Source organism: Corythoichthys intestinalis, chromosome 9, assembly GCF_030265065.1.
Source record: "Corythoichthys intestinalis isolate RoL2023-P3 chromosome 9, ASM3026506v1, whole genome shotgun sequence".
In the NCBI taxonomy this organism is placed as follows: domain Eukaryota; kingdom Metazoa; phylum Chordata; class Actinopteri; order Syngnathiformes; family Syngnathidae; genus Corythoichthys; species Corythoichthys intestinalis.
Window position 1 is genome coordinate 20,290,678 of NC_080403.1, and position 22,889 is coordinate 20,313,566.

Consider the following 22,889-nt stretch of genomic DNA (forward strand, 5'->3'; position numbering starts at 1 on the left):
GAATGGATGCCAGGCGCTGGACGACCGAGCAGAAAGACCGGGACCACTAGATGCCGTTGAGCCCGTGCTGCTCGCGAGCAGAGCCCGCAGAGACTCAAAAAAATTAATCTTTTTGAGACAGGCTACGATGAGGGAAAAGTGTAACTGGCTGTCGCATCCACAATAGCATCATCTTTCAGTTCGTTATGTGTAAATAAATTGTTACTTTGCTATCAAAAGCTCTATTTGTCTTGTTGTTTCTGTTATTTTGTAAAAGTAAAACATTATTCAGATGTTTGCGATGTAACTAACGCAAAAAAATAGCTGTGTTAGTCAAACTTATGTTTGAAAAGTATGCTTTCACAAAAAGCTCAATTTCTCAGTTTTTTCATCAGAAATTGGAAAATTGCTCAAACCAAGCTATTTTCTAATGCTGATTTCTAAAGAATGGAAAAAGATATGAACTTATTTTTTTCTGCTGAAAGAGAGAGTCTAATCTTTCTTTTGGTGGGTTCCATGTTTATATAGCAATAGAACAGAATTTTCTGTGTGCCTTGCAAAATCAGTCAAAATCCAGTAAAACGGCCGGAAGCGAAGGGCCTTTCTCCGGTGAAAATGGCTGGGAATGAATGAGTTAAGGACGACATTTTGTGGAGACTGATCGGGGTCTGCTCCTGGACGGCTGCCTTGTGGGACAGGTATCCGGTCTTACAGCCCACAACCCAACACTTCTTCCCCGTGGTGTTTCACTGAAAGTTTATTAGATTGAAATATTACATAAAATAAAACACGTAAAAGCTGATTGTTTTTTAATATGGATGCAGAAATGTCTACAATAAAATTTATAGATACAAAATTCAACATGGCCGCCATAGCAAAACAAAGAGCTTTTTCCGTTGAAAAGTCTTGTGAATAAATGCTTAAATCCCTGAATTCTTTATGGATAATGGATGTAAAAGATTCTTGATTCCTATGTTAAAGGCAAAAAAAAAAAAAAAACGTGCAGGTAGCATTTATTTTGCGTAAATGTTGCGAACAATGAGGCTAGTCAGTTAGGAAAATTAGCCCCCGCATTACAGAATGAATGAATAAATAATAATTATAATAATGTTTTTAGAACGTTTTTATTATTATAAAGATATTTAGAACAACATTTTAAAAAATCCGCAAAGCACTAAGGGCACGAAAGTTGAGCCGCGAAATGGCTGTTTATGAAATGGTTTATCCCTTTTTTATAGCATTTTTAAGTCATAAAACACCATATAAATAAGAGTTCCCACTGCAATGTCAATATGGGATAAGCTAATCATTGACCTAGCATTTTTCTTTTGCTCCTCTTGTTCATTTTTTCAGTTGTATTGTGGCACCATGCTGTCTCTCACAGCCTAGGTCAGTCACAGTACAACAAACAAGCTTTAGTTTTGCAGAGTAGACTCAAGATTGTTAGAAATATCACACGCATGCACGTTTTCTTCCTCGTCATGTGTTTACAATTTCTAAATAAGATGTTAATAATTGGTATGTGTGGACCACACTGTAGTCCTTGACTTGATATTTTGGCATTTTCATTTTTCCTTATATATCAGAAAGCGCACAATGCGTCTTTTGAGTTGCTGAGTGGGTTTGAGGTGGTTTGGAATGGCACGATGTCTCAAAATGTCCAGATGTGAAGTGTTTTATATGAGTCAGAGCAGAGAGAGACCTTCTGTGTGTATTTGTGTGTGTTGTACGAGGTGGTGGGTGTGTTGCGCTTTTCTTATTTCAAGCGAATTGTGTTTACCTCTAATAGCTGTGTTTTGTCTGCGAGAGTTTGGGGTCTCCGAGGTTTTCTTCTCTGCCTCCTCCACCTTAGTCAGTCTGGGATTGATTGGTCACACTTGTGAATAAGTTTAATTGGCTTGCCTCAGTGGTGGGTGGCTCTTCAAAAACTGCTGTGGAATACCAAGAAAAGCATTTGATCATGTGGGACTCAGCTGCCTACATCCTTTCCTATTTTGCAGCTGCTGCTTCACATTCTTTTCTTCTGCTTTGTCTGTTTTTTGGCCCCCCCAAAAAAACATCTGGAAAAGAAGCCCCCTTACATACCACATCACCCTCCTTTTTTTCTCTTACCCACCTCTTTCTTTGGCTGCGAGCTGGACTTACTCTCATCTCTGCCTCTGGCCTTTTTCCCAGGGCTCCTTTGCTTGATAGGATTTATGCTCTAGCACTACAATTGCTGCATTACAAATATACTCACTCATGTGCGCCGTGTGCTCATTCTCGCACAAATACATAGCCTTATTTGGTTTACGTAACATTTTAATGTTCACCCGTTTTGCCCAAAGATTGAAAGGACAGAGATTTCATGCTTCATATTTGTATTGACATAACGTGGAAAAAAAGGCATTTTGATGATCACAGCTGTCACATTGAGGTTTCTTATTAGGATTATTATTTTGTCTCAAAAAACAAATATTCTGCACCCTTACAGGACAATAATCACTTCTACTTTGTAGCTATATTAGTTCAAATTTGTCAACATGCATGATGCCATGCAAGAGATGGAGTGGGCGTTTTAAGCTTTGAAATAAATTGTGCTTCCCATCTGTAGAGGGCGCCCTTGAGTACAAGTACAGTAAAATCCTAACCGTTCCTCTGACAAGACAGCAAGTATTTACTTGATTAAGGTTAATCAAAGATAATGGTCTTTGCTGCCGTTGGCCATTGTTGTTCATGCCACTGTGTTGTGCTATTTTAATAATGGCTTTCACTTTCTACTGGGTTCAATAGCGGGCTACCTCCAAAGACACACTGGTGATTATATGCTTACTACAAAAGCCCATTATTGATATTTTTAGGCTCAGCTACGGACCCACTAATTGGCAAGGCTTCTGAAAGCTCAGCCAGTAAACTGCAGAGTTTGTTTATTAAGAATTCTGGCACAGAGACGCTTCACTTTAGCTGTCACTTTTTCCGATGTGTCCGGTTTAGTGTTGCTGCTGTCACTTAAAATAAACAGCAGCACTAATTGGATAATTGAACTTGTTCTATTCTAGCTTTTATGTGACTCTAAAAGAAATCTAAAACAAAATTAAAAAGAAAAAAAAACAACCCTGCAACTATTCAAAAATGTCGCAAAGGAAACGTTGAATATTCTATGAAAGAAACAAAGAGCTGCAATTATTCAAATGCATAGCATGGAAAAATGTTGAATATTCTATGAAGGTCACTGATTTCTAAAAGTATTTTCAACAATAGTTATAATGTAATTTTATTACGACTGTATGTTGGAAGAATCTGCTTAAAGTAGGCATTGTGTATGTAAGCCAGAGTCGGTGTTTGCCTACAGGCAGCTTAGCTTCCATTGTCATGCCTATGACGTGTGTATGTGTATGATGGTGCTTGCAAGTCAAATCCTGCAAATACTCATCGACGCAGTGCAGCAGTTTTCTTTATATTTTGTTTTTTTCCACATTTTTTTTCTCTTTTTGTCTGCTCTTTTTTTTTTCTTGTATTAGAGGAAACTGAAAATGGACTTTCCATTCTATATTTGTCCCCCATTAGATATTGCATTTGTCATCTATCACAGATCACTCAGGAACCTGACAATTGGGGTGGCCATTTCCACAAAACCAAAAAGGAGGACACTTTGTGTCATTTAGTGAGGAAAGAAAAATCGCAACATTGAACTCAAGCGTACTCCCCAAAACAATACAATTTCTACATTCATTCTACATTCAATGTGTACAGTGTCACTGGGGTGTTGGGGCCTATCCCAGCTGACATTGGACCCTAAACTGCTTGTCAGACAGTCACATGCATATAAACAATGGTATTATCATACAGTGACTCTAAGACATGTTGTTTATTACAAGATGATATACTGTATCACGATTTAGGCCCATGTATAAACAAATAAGGAGAGTTTTTGGAGAAGGAAGATTTTTTTGTTGTTGACAGTACTGTATTGTTACTTTTGCTAATGCATGCGTCTTGCAATGTGCAGTGTCATAATGCAAAACATTTATGCATAGGCGTATCTGCTGTTAAGGCGAAGTAGGCGATCGCCTTAGGCCCCCAACCAGTCGGGGGCTCAACCAGCTACCCCTGCCCCAACGAGCAAGTGCCTGGGCCACCTGAGCCAACAGCACCCCCAACTATTTGTCATGTACAGTGGGGCAAATAAGTATTTAGTCAACCACTAATTGTGCAAGTTTTTCCACTTGAAAATATTAGAGAGGCCTGTAACTGTCAACATGGGTAAACCTCAACCATGAGAGACAGAATGTGAAAAAAAAAAAAAAAAAACAGAAAATCACATTGTTTGATTTTTAAAGAATTTATTTGCAAATCATGGTGGAAAATAAATATTTGGTCAATACCAAAAGTTTATCTCAATACTTTGTTATGTAACCTTATTTGGCAATAACGAAGGCCAAACGTTTTCTGTAACTCTTCACAAGCTTTTCACACACTTTTGCTAATATTTTGGCCCATTTGTCCATGCAGATCTCCACATCTAGAGCAGTGATGTTTTGGGTCTGTCGTTGGGCAACACGGACTTTCAACTCCCTCCACAGATTTTCTATGGGGTTGAGATCTGGAGACTGGCTAGGCCACTCCAGGACCTTGAAAAGCTTCTTACGAAGCCACTCTTTGGTCGCACTGGCTGTGTGTTTGGGATCATTGTCATGCTGAAAGACCCAGCCACGTCTCATCTTCAATGCCCTTACTGTTGGAAGGAGATTTTTACTCAAAATCTCTCGATACATGGCCCCATTCATTCTTTCCATTACACAGATCAGTTGTCATGGTCCCTTTGCAGAAAAACAGCCCCAAAGCATGATGTTTCCACCCCCATGCTTCAGAGTGGGTATGGTGTTCTTCGGAGCAATTCAGTATTCTTTCTCCTTCAAACACGAAAACCTGTGTTTCTACCAAAAAGTTCTATTTTGGTTTCATCTGACCATAACACATTCTCCCAGTCCTCTTCTGGATCATCCAAATGCTCTCTAGCGAACCGCAGACGGGCCTGGACGTGTACTTTCTTCACCAGGGGGACACGTCTGGCAGTGCAGGATTTGAGTCCCTGGCAGCGCATTGTGTTTCTGATAGTAGCCTTTGTTACTGTGGTCCCAGCTGGTCTGTAGGTCATTCACGCGGTCCCCCCGTGTGGTTCTGGGATTTTTGCTCACCGTTCTTGTAATTAGTTTGACGCCACAGGGTGAGATCTTGCATGGAGCCCCAGATCGAGGGAGATTATCAGTTGTCTTGTATGTCTTCCATTTTCTAATAATTGCTCCCACAGTTGATTTCTCTACACCAAGCGTTTTACCTATTGTAGATTCAGTCTTCCCAGCCTGGTGCAGGTCTACAATTTTGTCTCTGGTGTCCTTCAACAGCTCTGTAGTCTTGGCCATAGTGGAGTTTGGAGTTTGACTGACTGATGTTGTGGACAGGTGTCTTTTATACCGATAGTGAGTTAAAACAGGTGCCCTTAATACAGGTAACGAGTGGAGCCTCGTTAGACCTCAGTAGACCACGTGAGAAGAAGTTAGACGTCTTTGACAGCCAGAAATCTTACTTGTTTTTAGGTGACCAAATACTTATTTTCCAATCTAATTTGAAAATAAATTCTTTAAAAATCAAACAATATGATTTTCTGTTTTTTTTTCCCACATTCTGTCTCTCGTGGTTGAGGTTTACCCATGTTGACAATTACAGGCCTCTTTAATCTTTTCAAGTAGGAAAACTTGCACAATTGGTGGTTGACTAAATACTTATTTGCCCCACTCTATAATTATGTAACAAAACAAAAAAAAGAAAGCCATTTAAATTCTGCATTTATATTATCCCCCCCCTTCACACACACACACTACAATGGACTGTTCCATGGCTACGGACTGAGCATAACTATACAGTAACAGTCAAAATATTTAGGGGGGGTTGTAAGTCTAACTAACGACATGTTTTATTGAAGTTGCTAAGCCTGTGGCGATATGCAATGAGTCCATGTATCGCAAGGTAAATAAAAACGAGGGCGGTAATTTTTACGGCTGCGTATTATGACTGCGTGTGTGCGTGCATACATTTGTGCGTGCATGTAGATGACATATGAGACTCCAGTTCCTTTCACATATGTTTATTGCTCAAGCAACACGCCATAGAATTACAGTTCAGACATGAAAAAATCAGAAAAGACATCTATATTAAACATTGTAAACGTTAGCATTGCTACATTGAAAACAGGCTGAAAGCGCACGGTAGTATTTTGGGTGTCAAATCCACTTATTGGAGCGGGCGTGGCGCAGCTGGTAGCTCAAGTTGTCCTGGGACCGAAGGGTCAGCGGTTCGCTTCCCGGCTACGACTGCCCACTGTTGAAGTGGTCTTGGCCAAGGCACTGAACCCTAATTTGCCTCAACGGGTTGGCAGCACCTTGCATGGCACCATTGGTGTGTGAATGTGTGCGTGAAAGGGTAAATGTGTGCTAATATAAAGCGCTTTGGGCATTGTAACAATGTAGATAAATGTGCTATATAAGTACTCTCCATTTACCATCCTGTAGGAAATTTCACCGGTGTTAGTTTTTTTTCTACTCTGGTCTCGTCTTATCCCGTCTTTCCTGTTCATTTTGCTTTTGCTGCTCGTTTTGTGAAATAACGACAGTGCTGTCATGCTCATTAATGTTCCTCTCGGGCTTAAATTGAAAGGGTTGAACAGAAGACATGTTTATGTTGCTATAGTCATACTGTGGAAGCCCAGCAGTATAACTATGTGACGTCACTGCCCTGTGATGATAACAACAATGGCGACCTACTAGTTAAACTAATTTTCCAAATTGTATAAAAAGAAAAACCTCAAAAGGGGTTTCAATACCAAATTATTTTAAATCATAATAACGTTTATCTTTTAAGAACCACAAGTCTATCTGTGGATCCCTTTAAGATAAAATATCAATTTGCTAAGTGCTTAACATTTGTCTACCTGTAGCTGCTCTAAATGTATAGAGCCCTCACGGACACACTGGAATGTGCTGCATTCAGGTCCAATTCCAAAAAAGAGGATAAATAAGTTTCCTGCTTGAGGCTGCGCAGGATACAGTACAAGGCATTTAAATGAAGGATTGTCCTTCATATTGCAAGACGTTTGACCACCCAACCAAAACACATAAACACATCAAATTATTGCCTAATAAACAAAGGAATGAAGAAAAAAAAAGGCTTGAATAATCAGTTTTAGCAGTACTGTAATTTAACAGGTTTAATAATTGATGCTACTTTATCCCATATTCTAACTTTTTTAAAGTGATGGGAATTGATAAGATTTTTCCGATTCCGATTCCATTATCGATATTGCTTAATGATTCGATTCTTTATCGATTCCCTCATTGATTCTAATTTGGACTAATGGACTGTATGAAGTTCTGGGTTCAATGTTTTATGTAGGGCTGTCAAGATTATCGCATTAACGGGCGGTAATTAATTCTTTTTTTAATTGATCACGTTAAAATATTTGACGCAATTAATGCACATGCCCCGCTCAGATTAAAACGACAGCAGTGTAATGTCCGCTTGTTACTTGTTACTTGTTTTTTTGTTGTTTGGTGCCCTCTGCTGGCCCTTGGGTCCAAATGATTTTATGAGTTTGGGGAGTGAGCATGGTGTAATGACATCAACAATGGCGAGCTACTAGCTTATTTTTTGATTGAAAATTTTACAAATTTTAATAAAACAAAAACATTAAGAGGGGTTTTAATATAAAATGTCTATAACTATAACTAACATTTATCTTTTAAGAACTATAAGTCTTTCTATCCATGGATCGCTTTAAGAGAATGTTAATAATGTTAATGCCATCTTGTTGATTTATTGTTATTTTAAACAAATACAGTACTTATGTACCGTATGTTGAATGTATATATCTGTCTTGTCTTATCTTTCAATTCCAACAATAATTTACAGAAAATATGGCATATTTTATAGATGGTTTGAATCGCGATTAATTACGATTAATTAATTTTTAAGCTGTAATTAACTTGATTAAAAATTTTAATCGTTTGACAGCCCTCCTGTAAAGCAGTCAATAACACATATACATGACTCGTAATATGCGCGCGCGCACAACAAGGAAGCACGCTGCGTGCACATGCGGTCATCTTGGCCATAAAAGTGTCGAAAACTAAGCACTTTACACTTATATGGATGTACAACATCATTTTAAGATGCTAATTTAACACATTCCCTCTTAACACAAATGTGGAACGCGAATATAATGTAAACAACGCTCTCCTGGACGCAGCGAGAACGAGCGGGAGCAACCAGCCGACGTAACAGTAAAAATACGAAACTGCCGCGCTGATAACGGCTCTAACTTATTATAAAAACTTTATGGCATGAAGAGGAAATACTTACATTCGTTCATGGACTCACAAATTATACTTCCTCTAACAGGTGGCCGTCCTCTGCTCGAAATGCGCACCTTACACCTATTCTTGGTCCCAGAATAGGCAGCGCGCATGACGTAGGACAATAACTGGAACTAACTGACTGGTTGCTATGGGAACGAACGCATACCCATGGAATCTTTCTAACAGGAGTATTAAAATTGCTAATAAAATCGTTTAGGATTTTTTAGATGCATATATGTTATATTTTTCTTATAGAGTATTCCACGAAGAATACGATGGACCCATTAATAGACGTTTTTGGAAAAATCACCATTTTAAAGTAGTCTCATGAATAATGACATGCCCTGTAAAAGTCAATGCAAACTCACTTGGCAATGACTCTCTCCAGGTTACACTTGATGAGAAGTCTTACCAATGATAATTATGTTGCCGTGCTTGCCGATTCGAAAGTGTGTAAAATGTGTAAATTTTAAAATGTAAATCGTGCTGGTTGGAACCAATAAGAGAATCGTTAGATAAATTGCCAAATGATTCCGTGGAATCAGACTACCGTACTCAGAACCGATTCTCTTTAAGAACCAGTTCTCGATTCCCATCCCTACTTTTTTAACTGCTCTTCTGCGTGTCAAATTTGATTTTGATAGCTTTTTCTGACACTCAGTAAAGACAAGACACCACAAACATATGAAAACTGAAAGAAATGACTTTTCCATGGTCAGTGCAGTTAGCTTGACATTTTACTGAGTCATGTAGCTAAGTTTTTTGTTCTTTTCAAGTAGATGGCTAAATGTACATATATTAATAACAGCTTCAACTTTAGACATCGTAAATACTGTTATTAAATTGTATTTAATGAAACCTTTTGACATACACAAGAAATACATTACACATTTACAACAAAATATTTATCACAAAACTAATCTGCACTGTATTTAGGAAAGTCTTTTAGTCTAGCTAGTTACATGTAATCACGAGCGAACCATGATTTATACAAGATGCCTCTACTTTTTTTTGTGCATGAATTAATTGGAATTTCACAGAGAGGACACTAAATATGCCCCATTTCTGGAATGACCCCTCTGTTGAGTGGGGATTTTAAGATACCGGTTCATACTTGTTGCAACAAGTGTGTGTATGCCCATGCGTGTGTGCCTGTGTGTTTGCGTGAACTCTGGACCACTAGCTCATTTCACACACCGACAGACATCAAAGAGGGTTCGAATTAACCTCGCGTGTCCACTCTGTATTCCAGACGCAATTTCGCATTTCCCCGCTGCTCCACCAAGCTGACATTCATATTGAAATGAAACAGATGGAGTTTTGCCCTCCACTGTGGTGCCCGTTCCGTCGCTGCGGGAAGATCAAACTTCAAACGAGTGGGAATAACACTGTAGAAAAAAATAGGAACGTGTTTGCAGGTGTTGAGGTTGAGTGTCATCTCATGAGTGATGCAGAGGTGTTTATGTGTGCAGGTATCATGTTTTTGGTGATTACAGCGGGTCAAGTGCTTTTACATTGATGCAGCTGAGATGCAATCATTCTAGGGCATTTTACTGTAATTTCATTGAATAGTTAAAACATTTATATATAAGAGTATTTACATTTCTGCTCTAAAACAATTATTTTCGGTTTGACAAGAAGCCCACGGAAGGCAATCTCGATCAATCATGTTGAACATTTTTATTGACATAGTGGCCAATCATACAGTGAAAAAGCATTAAGTTGGAAATTCGTTGAAATGAGATATGTGTTTACAAGCTGCATTTTATGTTGCCAAGGTGACCTTATACATTATAATTGGACAGACGGGGTGGTTGAAGGTAAGCTGTTTTTGACAACCAAGACTAGCATAGCCATGTAGTTTGACACTTTATTTTTTCAGGTTGAATTGTTTAACATTTCACATTAGGATATTGTTTGCACACAATAGGGCCATTTTCTCAAGAAAGCATTTTCTTCACATGATCTAAAACATTTCTGCAATTAATTTATTTATTTACTTTTTTTTTTTTTTTTTTTAATGTGTCATTTTCATTTTATTTATTTGTTAAGTGTATATATAATTAAACGAGAACTAGTTTTGAATTACATAAAAATATGGGATTTTACTTCCAGGCCATATCTAACTTATTGCAAACAGGTTGGGGAGATTCCCACTAAATTCTTGCAATAATGCCATGTTTTGGCTCATTGACTCCCATTATAAATCATAATTTTTGATATGCTGTAAACCTGATGTGTTATAATGCATTTTCCGTGATTAGTCATGCAATCGCTTCATTGGCTAGTCAAAAACAATATAGAGGAAATAGAGGAATTTGTGTATTGGGAGGCTTAACACCCAAAAGTCACTAGGGGGCACCAAAGGCCAATACATGAATTTGCTTGCAAAGAAAGCTTGTTGTTATGACCTTTGAACTTATTTGGGTCTCTAACTGTCAAATGAAATATTCAAATTAGACTTTTATTTTATATATATATATATATATATATATATATATATATATATATATATATATATATATATATATATATATATACAGCATAGTTAAGTTTTGCTATTAGAATAATACTGCTATTAATGTCCATAGAAGGCATTAAAATAAATAAATAAAAGCTCTATTTGTGTAGATGGGTCTGATGCCAATGAATATTTTTGAGTGGTTGAAAGTGAAAAAATATTCATAAATGACTTAGTTATCACACTTCAAAGGAAAAGCAATACTTTGGACAAGATCACAAGAATTTAGTCAAAATAACGGCCAGTTAATTTCTATCTTGAAGCACCTCGCTGCGTTGTCTTCAAACCTAAACGTTCACAATTCCTCCTCACGCTGGCAAATAATTTAATCCTTTGTTATCTTCTTCCTTCACGTAGACAACTTCAATTTCCGATATATAGATGGGAAACTGTGGAAGCCATCATGCGGGTGAAACAGGTGGTGTGCTTGGGAAATGGTGAAGAAGAGTGCTGTGATGATCTTTGCGCTGATTGCAGGCTGTGTGTGGGGAAACGCTGTATATTTTTAATATCCCTCCGCCGTCGGGAGGTGACGCTATCCAGCAGACACATTCATATTTCATTAATATGCCTTCTTCTGCTTTTCCCTGATGGCCTTTTATTGTCTCCTCTAGAGGTTGCACAACCATCCACTTACCCCTCCTCATCTTACTGTATTACCTGCAAACACACGCCTGGGTGCTTTGCAATAAATAAATAGTCTTTTCATGTTGTAATTTAGCATACGCTTTCTTAGGTTATTGGTTTAAATTTACAGACATCTAAGACCACTTGCGATTCTCATACAGCCACATTATGATTCCTCCTTGTGTGCAGAATAATGCATAGCATAGACGCGCATACTGACATGCAAATTGCTTGTAGATTAAATCACAACTCTACGACTGAGAGGACAGTTGAAGGGAAAATAATACCAGAGACACAATATTACAGCATTTCATCACTCGTAATAACTGTCAGTGTTCAGTGATGTACGGCATTTATGTGCGTGGGAGGGTTTTTGTTTTATCGCATGTTTGTCCTCCTATTGTTTTCTCTGTTGCCTTTTTAATACAGACCCACGCAACAGCAACACAATGGGAAAATGCCTTATGTAACTCTTCGGCCTGGAGGCGGCGCAACTGGAGTAGGTTAAATTTGTGAGGTTTTTATGTTTTTTAACATCTTAACCACTAATCAAGTGCTAATTTCATTGCAGCATCTGACATCTCTGCCAAGCACCAATTTGAAATGATGCTATTTTTGATTCAAACAGAATGGATAATATTGTATTTGTCATGAGTGAAGAACTAAATGTGAAGCAACAATTGCTGACATTAAGTATGGTGGGCAACCTATTGAAATTCAATGTAAAGAGCACTTCATGAAAGACAATAAAACTATCTGTGAAATTTTTAACCGAATATTGCAAAACTCAATTAACTGACAAAAATCTGACATAATATTAGAGATATAATTAAATACAATGATAGTTAAAATTAAAAAAAAAAAATCATTTTTCACATACCAAGAAACATTTAAAGGGTGATGCTTATCAGGCTGGCCGGCTCTACCAATGAGGTAGAACTACTTGAAAAGATCAGAGAGGCCTGTAATTGTCAACATGGGGGACCTAGTGAATGACCTACAGACCAGCTGGGACCAAAGTAACAAAGGCTACTATCAGTAACAAAATGCGCCGCCAGGGACTCAAATCCTGCACTGCCAGACGTGTCCCCCTGCTGAAGAAAGTACACGTCCAGGCCCGTCAGTTGTTCGCTAGAGAGCATTTGGATGATCCAGAAGAGGACTGGGAGAATGTGTTATGGTCAGATGAAACCAAAATAGAACTTTTTGGTAGAAACACAGGTTCTTGTGTTTGGAGGAGAAAGAATACTGAATTGCATCCGAAGAACACCATACCCACTATGAAGCATGGGGGTGGAAACATCATACTTTGGGGCTGTTTTTCTGCAAAGGGACCAGGACGACTGATCTGTGTAAAGGAAATATAAATGGGGCCATGTATCGAGAGATTTTGAGTGAAAATCTCCTTCCATCAGCAAGGCCATTTAAGATGAGACGTGGCTGGATCTTTCAGCATGACAATGATCCCAAACACACAGCCAAGGCAGCAAAGGTGTGGCTTCGTGAGAAGCATTTCAAGGTCCTGGAGTGGCCTAGCCAGTCACCAGATCTCAACCCTATAGAAAATCTGTGGAGGGAGTTGAAAGTCCGTGTTGCCCCAATGACAGCCCCAAAACATCACTGCTCTAGAAGAGATCTGCATGGACGAATGGGCCAAAATACCAGCAACAGTGTGTGAAAAGCTTGAGAGGAGTTACAGAAAACGTTTGGCCTCCGTTATTGCCAACAAAGAGTACATAACAAAGTATTGAGATGAACTTTTGATATTGACCAAATACGTATTTTTCACCTCTTTAAAAATTAAACAATGTGATTTTCTGTTCCCCCCCCCGCCCCCGCCCCCCCCACATTCTGTCTCTCGTGGTTGAGGTTTACCCATGTTGACAATTACTGTAAATATATATACATATATATATATATATATATGATATTAAGATATATATTTTTTAAACGTAAATAGGCTCCACGTCTACTTTGAAGAGTTTCGATTTTTGCGGGGGTGGGGGGGTCCCCATTAACTGTGAAAAGAGAGTGATCACTGTACCAGTGTTTGACAAACAAAAGACAGGCAGGAACGATTAATGGTGTACAAAGTCACGGGAAAAAAAACATTTCCTTCTTGATGCCACATGGGAATTTATCAGGAAAATGTTGGCTCCAGTGCATGAAAATTTTTAAATATTCCACAAAGCGAACCTGCCGAAGAGACTGTATTTACAAACTGCGACACGTAATGTGTTTCGTGTGCACACATGACACGGATACATTCAGTTCAAGTAGAAGTAACATTTCTGATTTTGCATTGTGAACATTTACACAAAAAATTGGGAATTAGCAAAAAATTCTAATTGGGTGCTTGTCGTGTGAATGTAGGGTTCATTCCCGTGTTGGTTGGACCGCAGCATCCATTGCTTCTTCTTGCTATACAAACAACATGTCTGCCTTTAACCTTTCAACCCGGCACAGTAGCTTACCCACTGTGTTCATCATCTAAAGTAAATGACACAGCGCTACTACTGTCATCATAACTGTACTTGCTAATCTGTACTTGCTAATCACATTTGACAGTTTGTGGCCCATTCTTGCGAGCCCGCAACATGCTGAAACAAACACTTTTTGCCATCACAGCGAGGCCCGCTTGTAAACGTTCAAGCTATGAATAATTCAAATGCACTCAGCTGAACTGATCAAGGTGGGATTGTATTGTGTTGTATTGTGTTTGTGTGCTTGTAATTCCTGGTCTGCTGAGTGGGGAAAAAAGTGGTTTGTGCTGGATTGGATTTGACAGATGCTCCTTCCAGGACATGATTGAAGTCTCTTTAATGTAATGCAGACCCAACAATGAGTAGGACGATGAGTGTGTTGAGGGGAGAATATATGTGTGCATGTGCACTAGTGTTCCCATTAGAAGACAATGCAGCCACATCATGGATTTATACTGGTAGTGAATGTGATTAAGAGGTGCTTGTGTGTTTCAATTTGTTTGACTTTTGTATAATTTCTTAAAATTTTGATACTAATAACTAGGGCTGTCAAAATTATCGCGTTAACGAGCGTTAATTATTTTTTAAATTAATCACGTTAAAATATTTGACGCAATTAACGCACATGCCCCGCTCAAACAGATTAAAATGACAGCAGTGTAATGTCCGCTTGTTACTTGTTTTTTGGTGTTTGGCGCACTCTGCTGGCACTTGGGTCCAAATGAATTTATGGGTTTAAGCACAATGAGTGAGCATGGTGTAATTATTGACATCAACAATGGCGAGCTACTAGTTTATTTTTTTGATTGAAAATTTTACAAATTTTAATAAAACGAAAACATTAGGAGGGGTTTTAATATAAAATTTCTATAACTTGTACTAACATTAACCTTTGAAGAACTACAGTCTTTCTAGCTAAGCTAACTAGCTAACTAAGTCTTTCTATCCATGGATCGCTTTAAGAGAATGTTAATAATGTTAATGCCATCTTGTCAATTTATTGTCATAATAAACAAATACAGTACTTATGTACAGTATGTTGAATGTATATATCCGTCTTGTGTCTTATCTTTCCATTCCAACAATAATTTACAGAAAAATATGGCATATTTTATAGATGGTTTGAATTGCGATTAATTACGATTAATTAATTTTTAAGCTGTAATTAACTCGATTAAAATTTTTAATCTTTTGACAGCCCTACTAATAACTACTGGCTGAAATGAGTGCTGTATTAGCCCGCCTGCATGGTCAGAACATTTGAGAACAACTCCAAATTTGACAACATTTGCAATGTTCAGCATTGGTAAATCTTTAATATTCATTGCTTAATATCAAACATGGCTGAGCCTTCAAACCTTTTAATTTTGTTTTTAATCATTTCAATGTTTCAACTGCAAAATGGGAGGGAGAAATGCAGCATGTCTCCTAGTAGCCCACCATTAAATGTTCGTTATCCAAGTGAAGAAATAATCAAATCTTATTCATCCGGCAAAAAAATCTGCCACGTTTTTAATTGAGTTCATTTGAGAAAAGAACGCTCCTCGTGCTTTTGACTCCCAACTCTCCACAATGGAGATTCTCGGCTATTTATTCTTGATCATTTCAACTCCGCTAATGACAGAAGATGATATTTTTTGAGCATGAGTGCATAGACGTCTAACTGGTTCACACTATCTTCGAACTCATTGTGTTTGAATGAGCTCTCACCGCTTCCCATTACATGTCTGTACAGGAAAAATTATCTCATTTATTAGAGGGGAAATAAGCAACGCAGGTATTAGAACCGGGCTTTAACTCACTCAGAAACACAAAAGCGTCCGCAGCGACAGGACTCGCTAAAGCGGAAAAGTTAGCTGTAGGAATGAGCGTTTGATGAAACATTTTTTTGATTTGTGCTGCAGCTTTGCAAATGTATGCTCAGCGGTGATTGGGGGCTCTTAAGAGGATCATTCTTTGCCTTCAAGTCAGTCTGGTCTAAAGTCCCTCTTACCTTCACGTACAGTATTTCACACGTGAACACAAAAATGGCGCCGCAGGAGGCAACACATTGTACTGAAGATTATGTCGTGCATGTATATATCTCACAGAGCTTTACTACAATACTGTATGTACATTTGCGTCAGAACAATCTAAACATTCATCTGAATGCGTTATTAGAACAAATGTTTCTTGGGGACATTTTTTTAAGTGTTAAAAAAAATTACATTAAATTGCCTAACAACAGCCATTACGCATGTTTACTTTGCAATGTCCAGATAGAAAGGAAACTTGTATGACATGGAGTACCTCTCAGTTTTTGAACACAGATATTAAAGATTAATACCTTCATGATTTTGGGGGACGACAACAAGACTGGAAAACAAATCAAGAAAGTTTTTGAAATATCTTTGTTTTTAGTGCAAAATATGTATCATTTTTTTAGTGCTGACAAATTTATCGTGTTAACGGGCGGTAATTATTTGTTTTAATTAATCACGTTAAAATATTTGATGCAATTGACACATGCACAGAATGACCCACTCATGCATTGCCTCAAACAGTTTACAATGATGCCGTTTTAGCACATTTAGAGCAAAAATGCAGAGAAAGGCGAGTGGACATAGGCGTTCATTGGACCGTGCCTTTAATTGGCTTAAGCTTTGGCAACTCTTTCACAACAAACATAACTACTGTCGCAAGCAACACGGGGAAGAATGACAGGAGGCAATCTTTTTCTTAACACCCTTTATTGAACATAATGCAGAAATATACCATTTGCAGCCACCACTGACAGTCATGGTTGCCCAACTTCCCATCATGCATTTGGGCAGAACAGTTAAGTCACTACAGTATCATTTAGTGAGAGCACAACAAAAATAATATTCCTATCTCTCAAAGAAATAATGTTCACAAAAAGAAAAGCGCTCCATGCAAAGATAACTGGCATTCCCAATCAAAATAGCTATGCAAAATACACATAAAACTTACTCAGACTTTGCTTTGGCTAGATCTCAAATTAATTTAAAATTCGCCATTGACACCTTGTGGTGTATTTCAATCACTACCTTACGTAGTTAAAGACACTGTGGAAGAACGGCAGGGAGCCCATGTGACGTCCCGCTCGGCAACGTTAACAATGACGAGCTATAAGTTTATTTTTTGATTGAAAATTTTACCAATTTTATTAAAATGAAAAAATTAAGAGGGGTTTTAATATAAAATTACTATAACTTGTACTCAAATTTATCTTTTAAGAACTACAAGGCTTTCTATCCGTGGATCCCTTTAACAGAAAGAATGTAAATAATGTTAATGCCATCTTGTGGATTTATTGTTATAATAAAACAAATACAGTACTTATGTATAGTATGTTGAATGTTTATGTCCGTCTTGTGTCTTATCTTTCCATTCCAACAATAATTTACAGAAAAATATGGCATATTTTAGAGATGGTTTGAATTGCGATTAATTACGATTCATTAATTTCTAAGCTGTGATTAACTTGATTATAAATTTAAATCGTTTGACAGCCCAAATTTTTTTTTTGTGGTTAGCTTAATTGCTTGAAAAACCTCAACATTGGACTTTTTTTTAGGAACTAGTACATTTTTATTTGTGTATGCATATGGTTGATTAAATAAGACACAGATGATCACTGAAATAATCACAAAAGTTTTAGATGGTATAACAATCTTAAAGTAGCTTTAATCCCAACTGGATTTGGTTTGGTGAATTTGTTTCATGGAGTTGGGAATATTTGTGAAAAGAGGAACGTGAAATGAAGGACTCCCTAGTAATAACAATTGTTCATCCCAGTTTAGCGTTTGAATTACAGATGTTTGGAAAACACATCCTTTGAAAGAAGCAGAAAATGATCAAGTTTTACTCGCTCAGTTGGTTTTTAGAGCATTTCCTAGAGCATGTCGGTGACACTGATTGTCACACACTTGCACTTTCTGCAAAATGCTGATTGACAGCTCTCTTGAAAGTCGCCTTTGGTTTATGCCACACAATTTGGGGAGATTGAAGCCGCCTCTGTGTCTCTGTCAATTGTTTTCCTTGTTCTGAACCGTCTGATAAAAGCCAAGTTTCTTTTGAAAGCATGATGGTGAGCAATGTGGGCTCACATAATGAAAGGGTTTTGATGTAATGTCAGAGCTGTCAGGCTAACAAAAGAAAAGCAAAAGTGCTTGAGATTCTCCTTCTCATGCCTGTTATCTGAACAAGAACATTTTAAAACTGTTTGTCCTGCCTTCCCAGAATAGTCAACTATTCTTCGATTGCGTTTCTTTTTCTTCCTAGTTTTAACAGCAGACTATCATGCCCTTCCTTGTCCAGTTTTTCACTTTTGTGTAGTTGTCACATGTCACTACTTCTTTAAGAAAAGGCACTGCCTTTGATCTTCGCAGTAAATAACAGTCTTAAATCTCAAACTGTGGTGAAGTCTTCAACTGGTGACTACTTTTGTGAAATGCCAGTAATCCAATAGATTATTACATGCAGAGCTGCCAATTTTTAGAAAAACCTTGGAGTGAGATTTTGTTGGGGGTGACCAAAATTTTGTGTGAGAAATTGGATGTGTGGCGTTTGTGCGTGAGAAAACAGACTATTGCGTGTGTCTCACGCTCAAAGCGTAAGAGTTTTAATAATTTTTAATTTAATAAGTTAAAATGCTAACGATGGACTACGTTAGCCTATTTGGTTGACCAACATTACTAACCGTTATGTATGGTGACGTTTAAGATAGAATCCAGTTTAGAATACTCGCTCAAAAGGCGCTCAGAAAGCGCTCAGTAGGCGCAGGAGGCAGTGCCAAGTGTGAACACGGCCTAATACTAAATAAACAATGCTATATGAGCTGATGTTTTGAGCATGCTTGCAATAGGCAATACTACGAGGCTAACAAGGTGATCTCCTGCTGCTTGTTATGGGAACTGAGTTTAAATTTACAACACAAAATCAAGTTCACACGCGCAAACACAAACAAATTTCTTTCAAGATTTAAAGTTTAAAAGCATGGGTACGTACCGCAAGCAACACGTCACTTCCGCTCATTAATATTCATGACATTAGCTACTGTTGCTAAGTGGGGACTAACCACCGTTTGTCCCTAATAGGAAATGGAAATCGTGTACGAAAGAGATGTTTACAGAGCTAATCCTACCAATTCTCTCCGAAAATGATGTCCCTGGTGCCAAATTCACTGGCAAAGATGTGGAAGAACATAAAAATGTTCAGTTAAAGAGATGGCTTGAGTGTCGAATGCTGAAAAAGATGAAAAAAACGAGCCGACCTAAGCATAGCCTTAGCTTTTTTATCGGCGCAACTGACAATGACATTCTCCTGTTTCAACAAGCTATCCTTTACCACCAGCCGTCTTTCTTATATATTATTTAATCTGGTTGTCCTACGTCTCTGACTGTTCTTGGAGGTAATTTAGTTAGTTTTGTGTAGCGATCGCAAATGCTACTCAGTGTCAGCCAACTAACACTTTTAATTTTTTCATTGTTAACAAATCTTAATTCTATAACTTGTTTACACTTCCCCCTTACTAAAGTTGGTTTTTTTTTTACAACAGAAAATGTAACAGTGGCAGTAAGATATCATTTTAATTCTTTTTAGGTCATTCATTGTCAGACAGAAGCAGCATGGCACGTCACGCCAAAAAAATAAGTTAAAAATATCAAAATGGCTTACCTCTTTGTCCTCTGAAAGACAATGCAAACCCAACAAAATGTTTACTGCAGAGCTAGCGTTAAAAGTCCACACAAGTTGATTCAGTCTTCAAGTTTTCTTCTCCGAGTTTTTAGTTTCGGGAAACGTATGAAGATAACATCCTTCATATGTTGTAATGTCTAGAGTCGTTTCTACAAGTTCCAAAAAAGCAATGTGTGATCAGCATGTCCGTTTTTGAAAAATTACCGGAGAAAAGTAGCAGAATTTATGTTGCTTCTATGCGAGGGCGGGTCTATAATGTCCCACTTCTACTTTACTTCCGCTTTACGATGCGACGTCACGGTCTAAAAATAACATGCGTGCGGTAAGCCATTGACGATATATGTCACTAATTAAATTTTTTTTTAAAAATCATTGATAACACAGCCGACTAGAATTGCGTCCTTTATGGTATACTGGGGGCGGGATTCAATAAGCTTCGGTTTCTCCCGTTTGCCCTTTTCCTTTCGGGTTGAATTAATTGTAAACACATATAAATGCTGTATGGTTGTTGCCTGAAGGGAAAATACATTTCAAAAAAAGAAAAGAAAAAAAAGCGGCATGGAAAATGAATGAATGAATGAATTATAACATACCTAATCTCCGTAATCTTCAGATTGGATATACCTTTCTTCAGAGATTCTTTCTCCATTCGAGTTTTTCCCGCGATTGTCTTCTTGAAGGTCTTCTTCTGTCGCAACTAGGATGTTTATGCAGCGAATAGGGTTACAGTGGCGAGTAGCGCCATCTACTGTTGGAGAGTTTGAAATAGAAATGAACGAGTCTCAGCCCAAAATCAGATTGTTTTTTTTTTGCGTGAGATATTGGATGTGTGGCGTGTGTACGTGAGAAAAACAGACAATTGCGTGTGTCTCACGCTCAAAGCGTGAGAGTTGGCAGCTCTGTTATACGGCGTGTGGGTTGATTACTATTTTCTCCCTTGTACAGACTTCAAAGTTTAACTATGAAGTCTGGAATATGTGTAATCATTTAGTTGCTATGCGGTGTCATAAAGTGAAGTGACAAAGGACTAGCCACAACTTTTATGTCTAGTATTGGGAGAACATCTTATACTTTATGCTGGTACATATAACTTGGTCAAACTCCTCATTTGAAGTTTTGTTTGTATTTCAAGTATGAACACCGCCACAAATATGGTAAAGTTTAATAATGACTCACTTAGCAACTTTTCACCATTGAAATCAATGCACATGAAGCTGATGAACTTTCACTATTCAGCCATTGCCGAGAAGGCTCATTACTACAATGAGTTTCACATTGCCTCGATGAAGAATATTAAGCTGCAGAGCCAGATTGTGTCGTCCAAAGCAGAATCTAAGAAGAAGAATGAGATCATCGCGGAGCAAGCGGAAGAAATCGCTTACCTGAAGGAAAGTCTTCAACTCAAGCAAGCTGAACTTGAGCAGAGTAGAACAAAAGCCAAGAGGCAGCAAGATCAAATTACTACGCTGGAACAAAGTCTTCACGAGCACCAAGAAGAGCTCCAGCAGAGCGGGAAGAAAGTCCAAATGCAGATATCTCAAATTTGTACACTTCAGCAAACTCTCAATGACAAGAAAGAGGAGTTGAAATACAATGATCAGACCTTCCAGAGGCAGGAAGCTCAAATCATAGCACTGCAACAAACCCTACAGGACCGGATGTCCCAACTCGAACAGAGCGAGCAGAAGGTGGAGGAGTTGGACGAGAAGTTTCAGAACTACATCGATTTAGCGGAGTTAGACAAGTCCAACGTTGAGATCAGAGAGGAGAAGATGATGGAGGACCTCCAAGCGTGTCACGCCAGGTTGCGATCAATGGAGGAGCTTTACAAGAAGAAGAAGACCTCTTTCTGGTCTTTCTTTTGGACTGAAAGAAAACGTCTTGTAAGGGCTGAAAATCAAGACAAAGATCCAAACAAAATGAAGGAAAATGAGAAGGCTGATAGGAGAGAATTCCATACCATACTCAAGAGCCAGGCTGAAATAAATCTAGACGAAACGTTGGACAGGAAAAAGAATGAAACTGTAAAACCTGTACGCCGAGTCTCCTTTAACTGTTGAGGCAGCAATTGAATTGCAAGTGAGTTTGTAATTAATGTAAGCGTATTCTAGGCTGCTGTCTATGTTATGAGTGGGTTGTATTCATAGGATGGCACATTGTGTTGGATTTCATTGTTGTTATGCAAAATAAATACAAGTAAATGGAACTCTTCTTTGAAGATAATTCATACAAAGTAATTCAATAAATCTGAGTTTGCTCCTGAGCGTACTGCCAGCACTCCCAATTACAACGATATTGTTGGTTTTCTTATATACAGTAGTTCTTTGGTCAAATGAAACTGATTTTTTTGTCGGTCTCACATTTTTCAGCTCTGTTCACTCTGTTGAAAATGTAGTTACTTAAACCCAATCCAGCCCGTGAAGCATGGATAGTTCAACAACAAACAAAAAAAAGCACATCAGTCTGACATACTGGTTTGAAGCCACCATTTTATGACCAATTCAACAGAATTTGCTAGTGAGAAAATTCTTGAATTTTGTAATTCACTAAGTTGTGTTGAATGGATTTTTTTTCTATCCTTCACACAAATTATTAATATAAAACTGGTCAGCAACTAAGAGGACATACTGTATGCCTAAATTAAACTGTGTTGGCTATTTTGGGGCAAAGCAGCCATCTGATTCCGGGAGTTGCACTTAACAAAGTCCTTGTAGGGAATTCATCCAAATTAGCTCCGATTGGAGTCAGATGACCTAGATAGATCAGAACTTCTATCATTTTGAGATCTCGCATGAATTACATTTTGAATTTATTTAAAGCCAGGTCAAGTGTATTCTCTCTTAAACTCTTCAAGTTTTGTGGTTCACGTGGTTGACTTTTATGCTGCTGTTGGGATCGATTCCATGTTTTTGTGCTTCTTCCAATCATCCTGTGATTGACTGAGATTCAATCTGCCTTTTGGCTCTGTCTTACCCCTGCCGTGATCATGTAGTATATAAGTGGTGCCGAAAATGGCCTGTGCTCAGTGTTTCAGTATGAATGCTGGTGTGATCCCTGCTCAGTATTTCAAAAAGACTGCGTGACTGATGCATTGAGGACCACCAATGAGATGAAGCCCTAACTCTTTCCATAGTGTAGAATGGGAAGGCATTAATCTGGCCCAGCTGGACACACTGAAATTAATGATCA

At 38.1% G+C, this 22,889-nt stretch overlaps 2 protein-coding genes across 4 annotated transcripts in view; both read left to right on the top strand.

The window, feature by feature from the left end:
• cacna2d2a (calcium channel, voltage-dependent, alpha 2/delta subunit 2a) overlaps positions 1 to 22,889 on the top strand; it is a 348,071-nt gene that overhangs the window by 40,980 nt on the left and 284,202 nt on the right. The window lies entirely within an intron of this gene.
• LOC130921633 (golgin subfamily A member 6-like protein 7) lies at positions 20,755 to 22,128 on the top strand. Its single transcript, XM_057845739.1, has 2 exons — positions 20,755 to 20,854; positions 20,937 to 22,128. Exon 2 carries the CDS (start codon positions 20,984 to 20,986, stop codon positions 21,758 to 21,760), a length of 777 nt encoding a protein of 258 aa, XP_057701722.1. The 5' UTR covers positions 20,755 to 20,854; positions 20,937 to 20,983; the 3' UTR covers positions 21,761 to 22,128.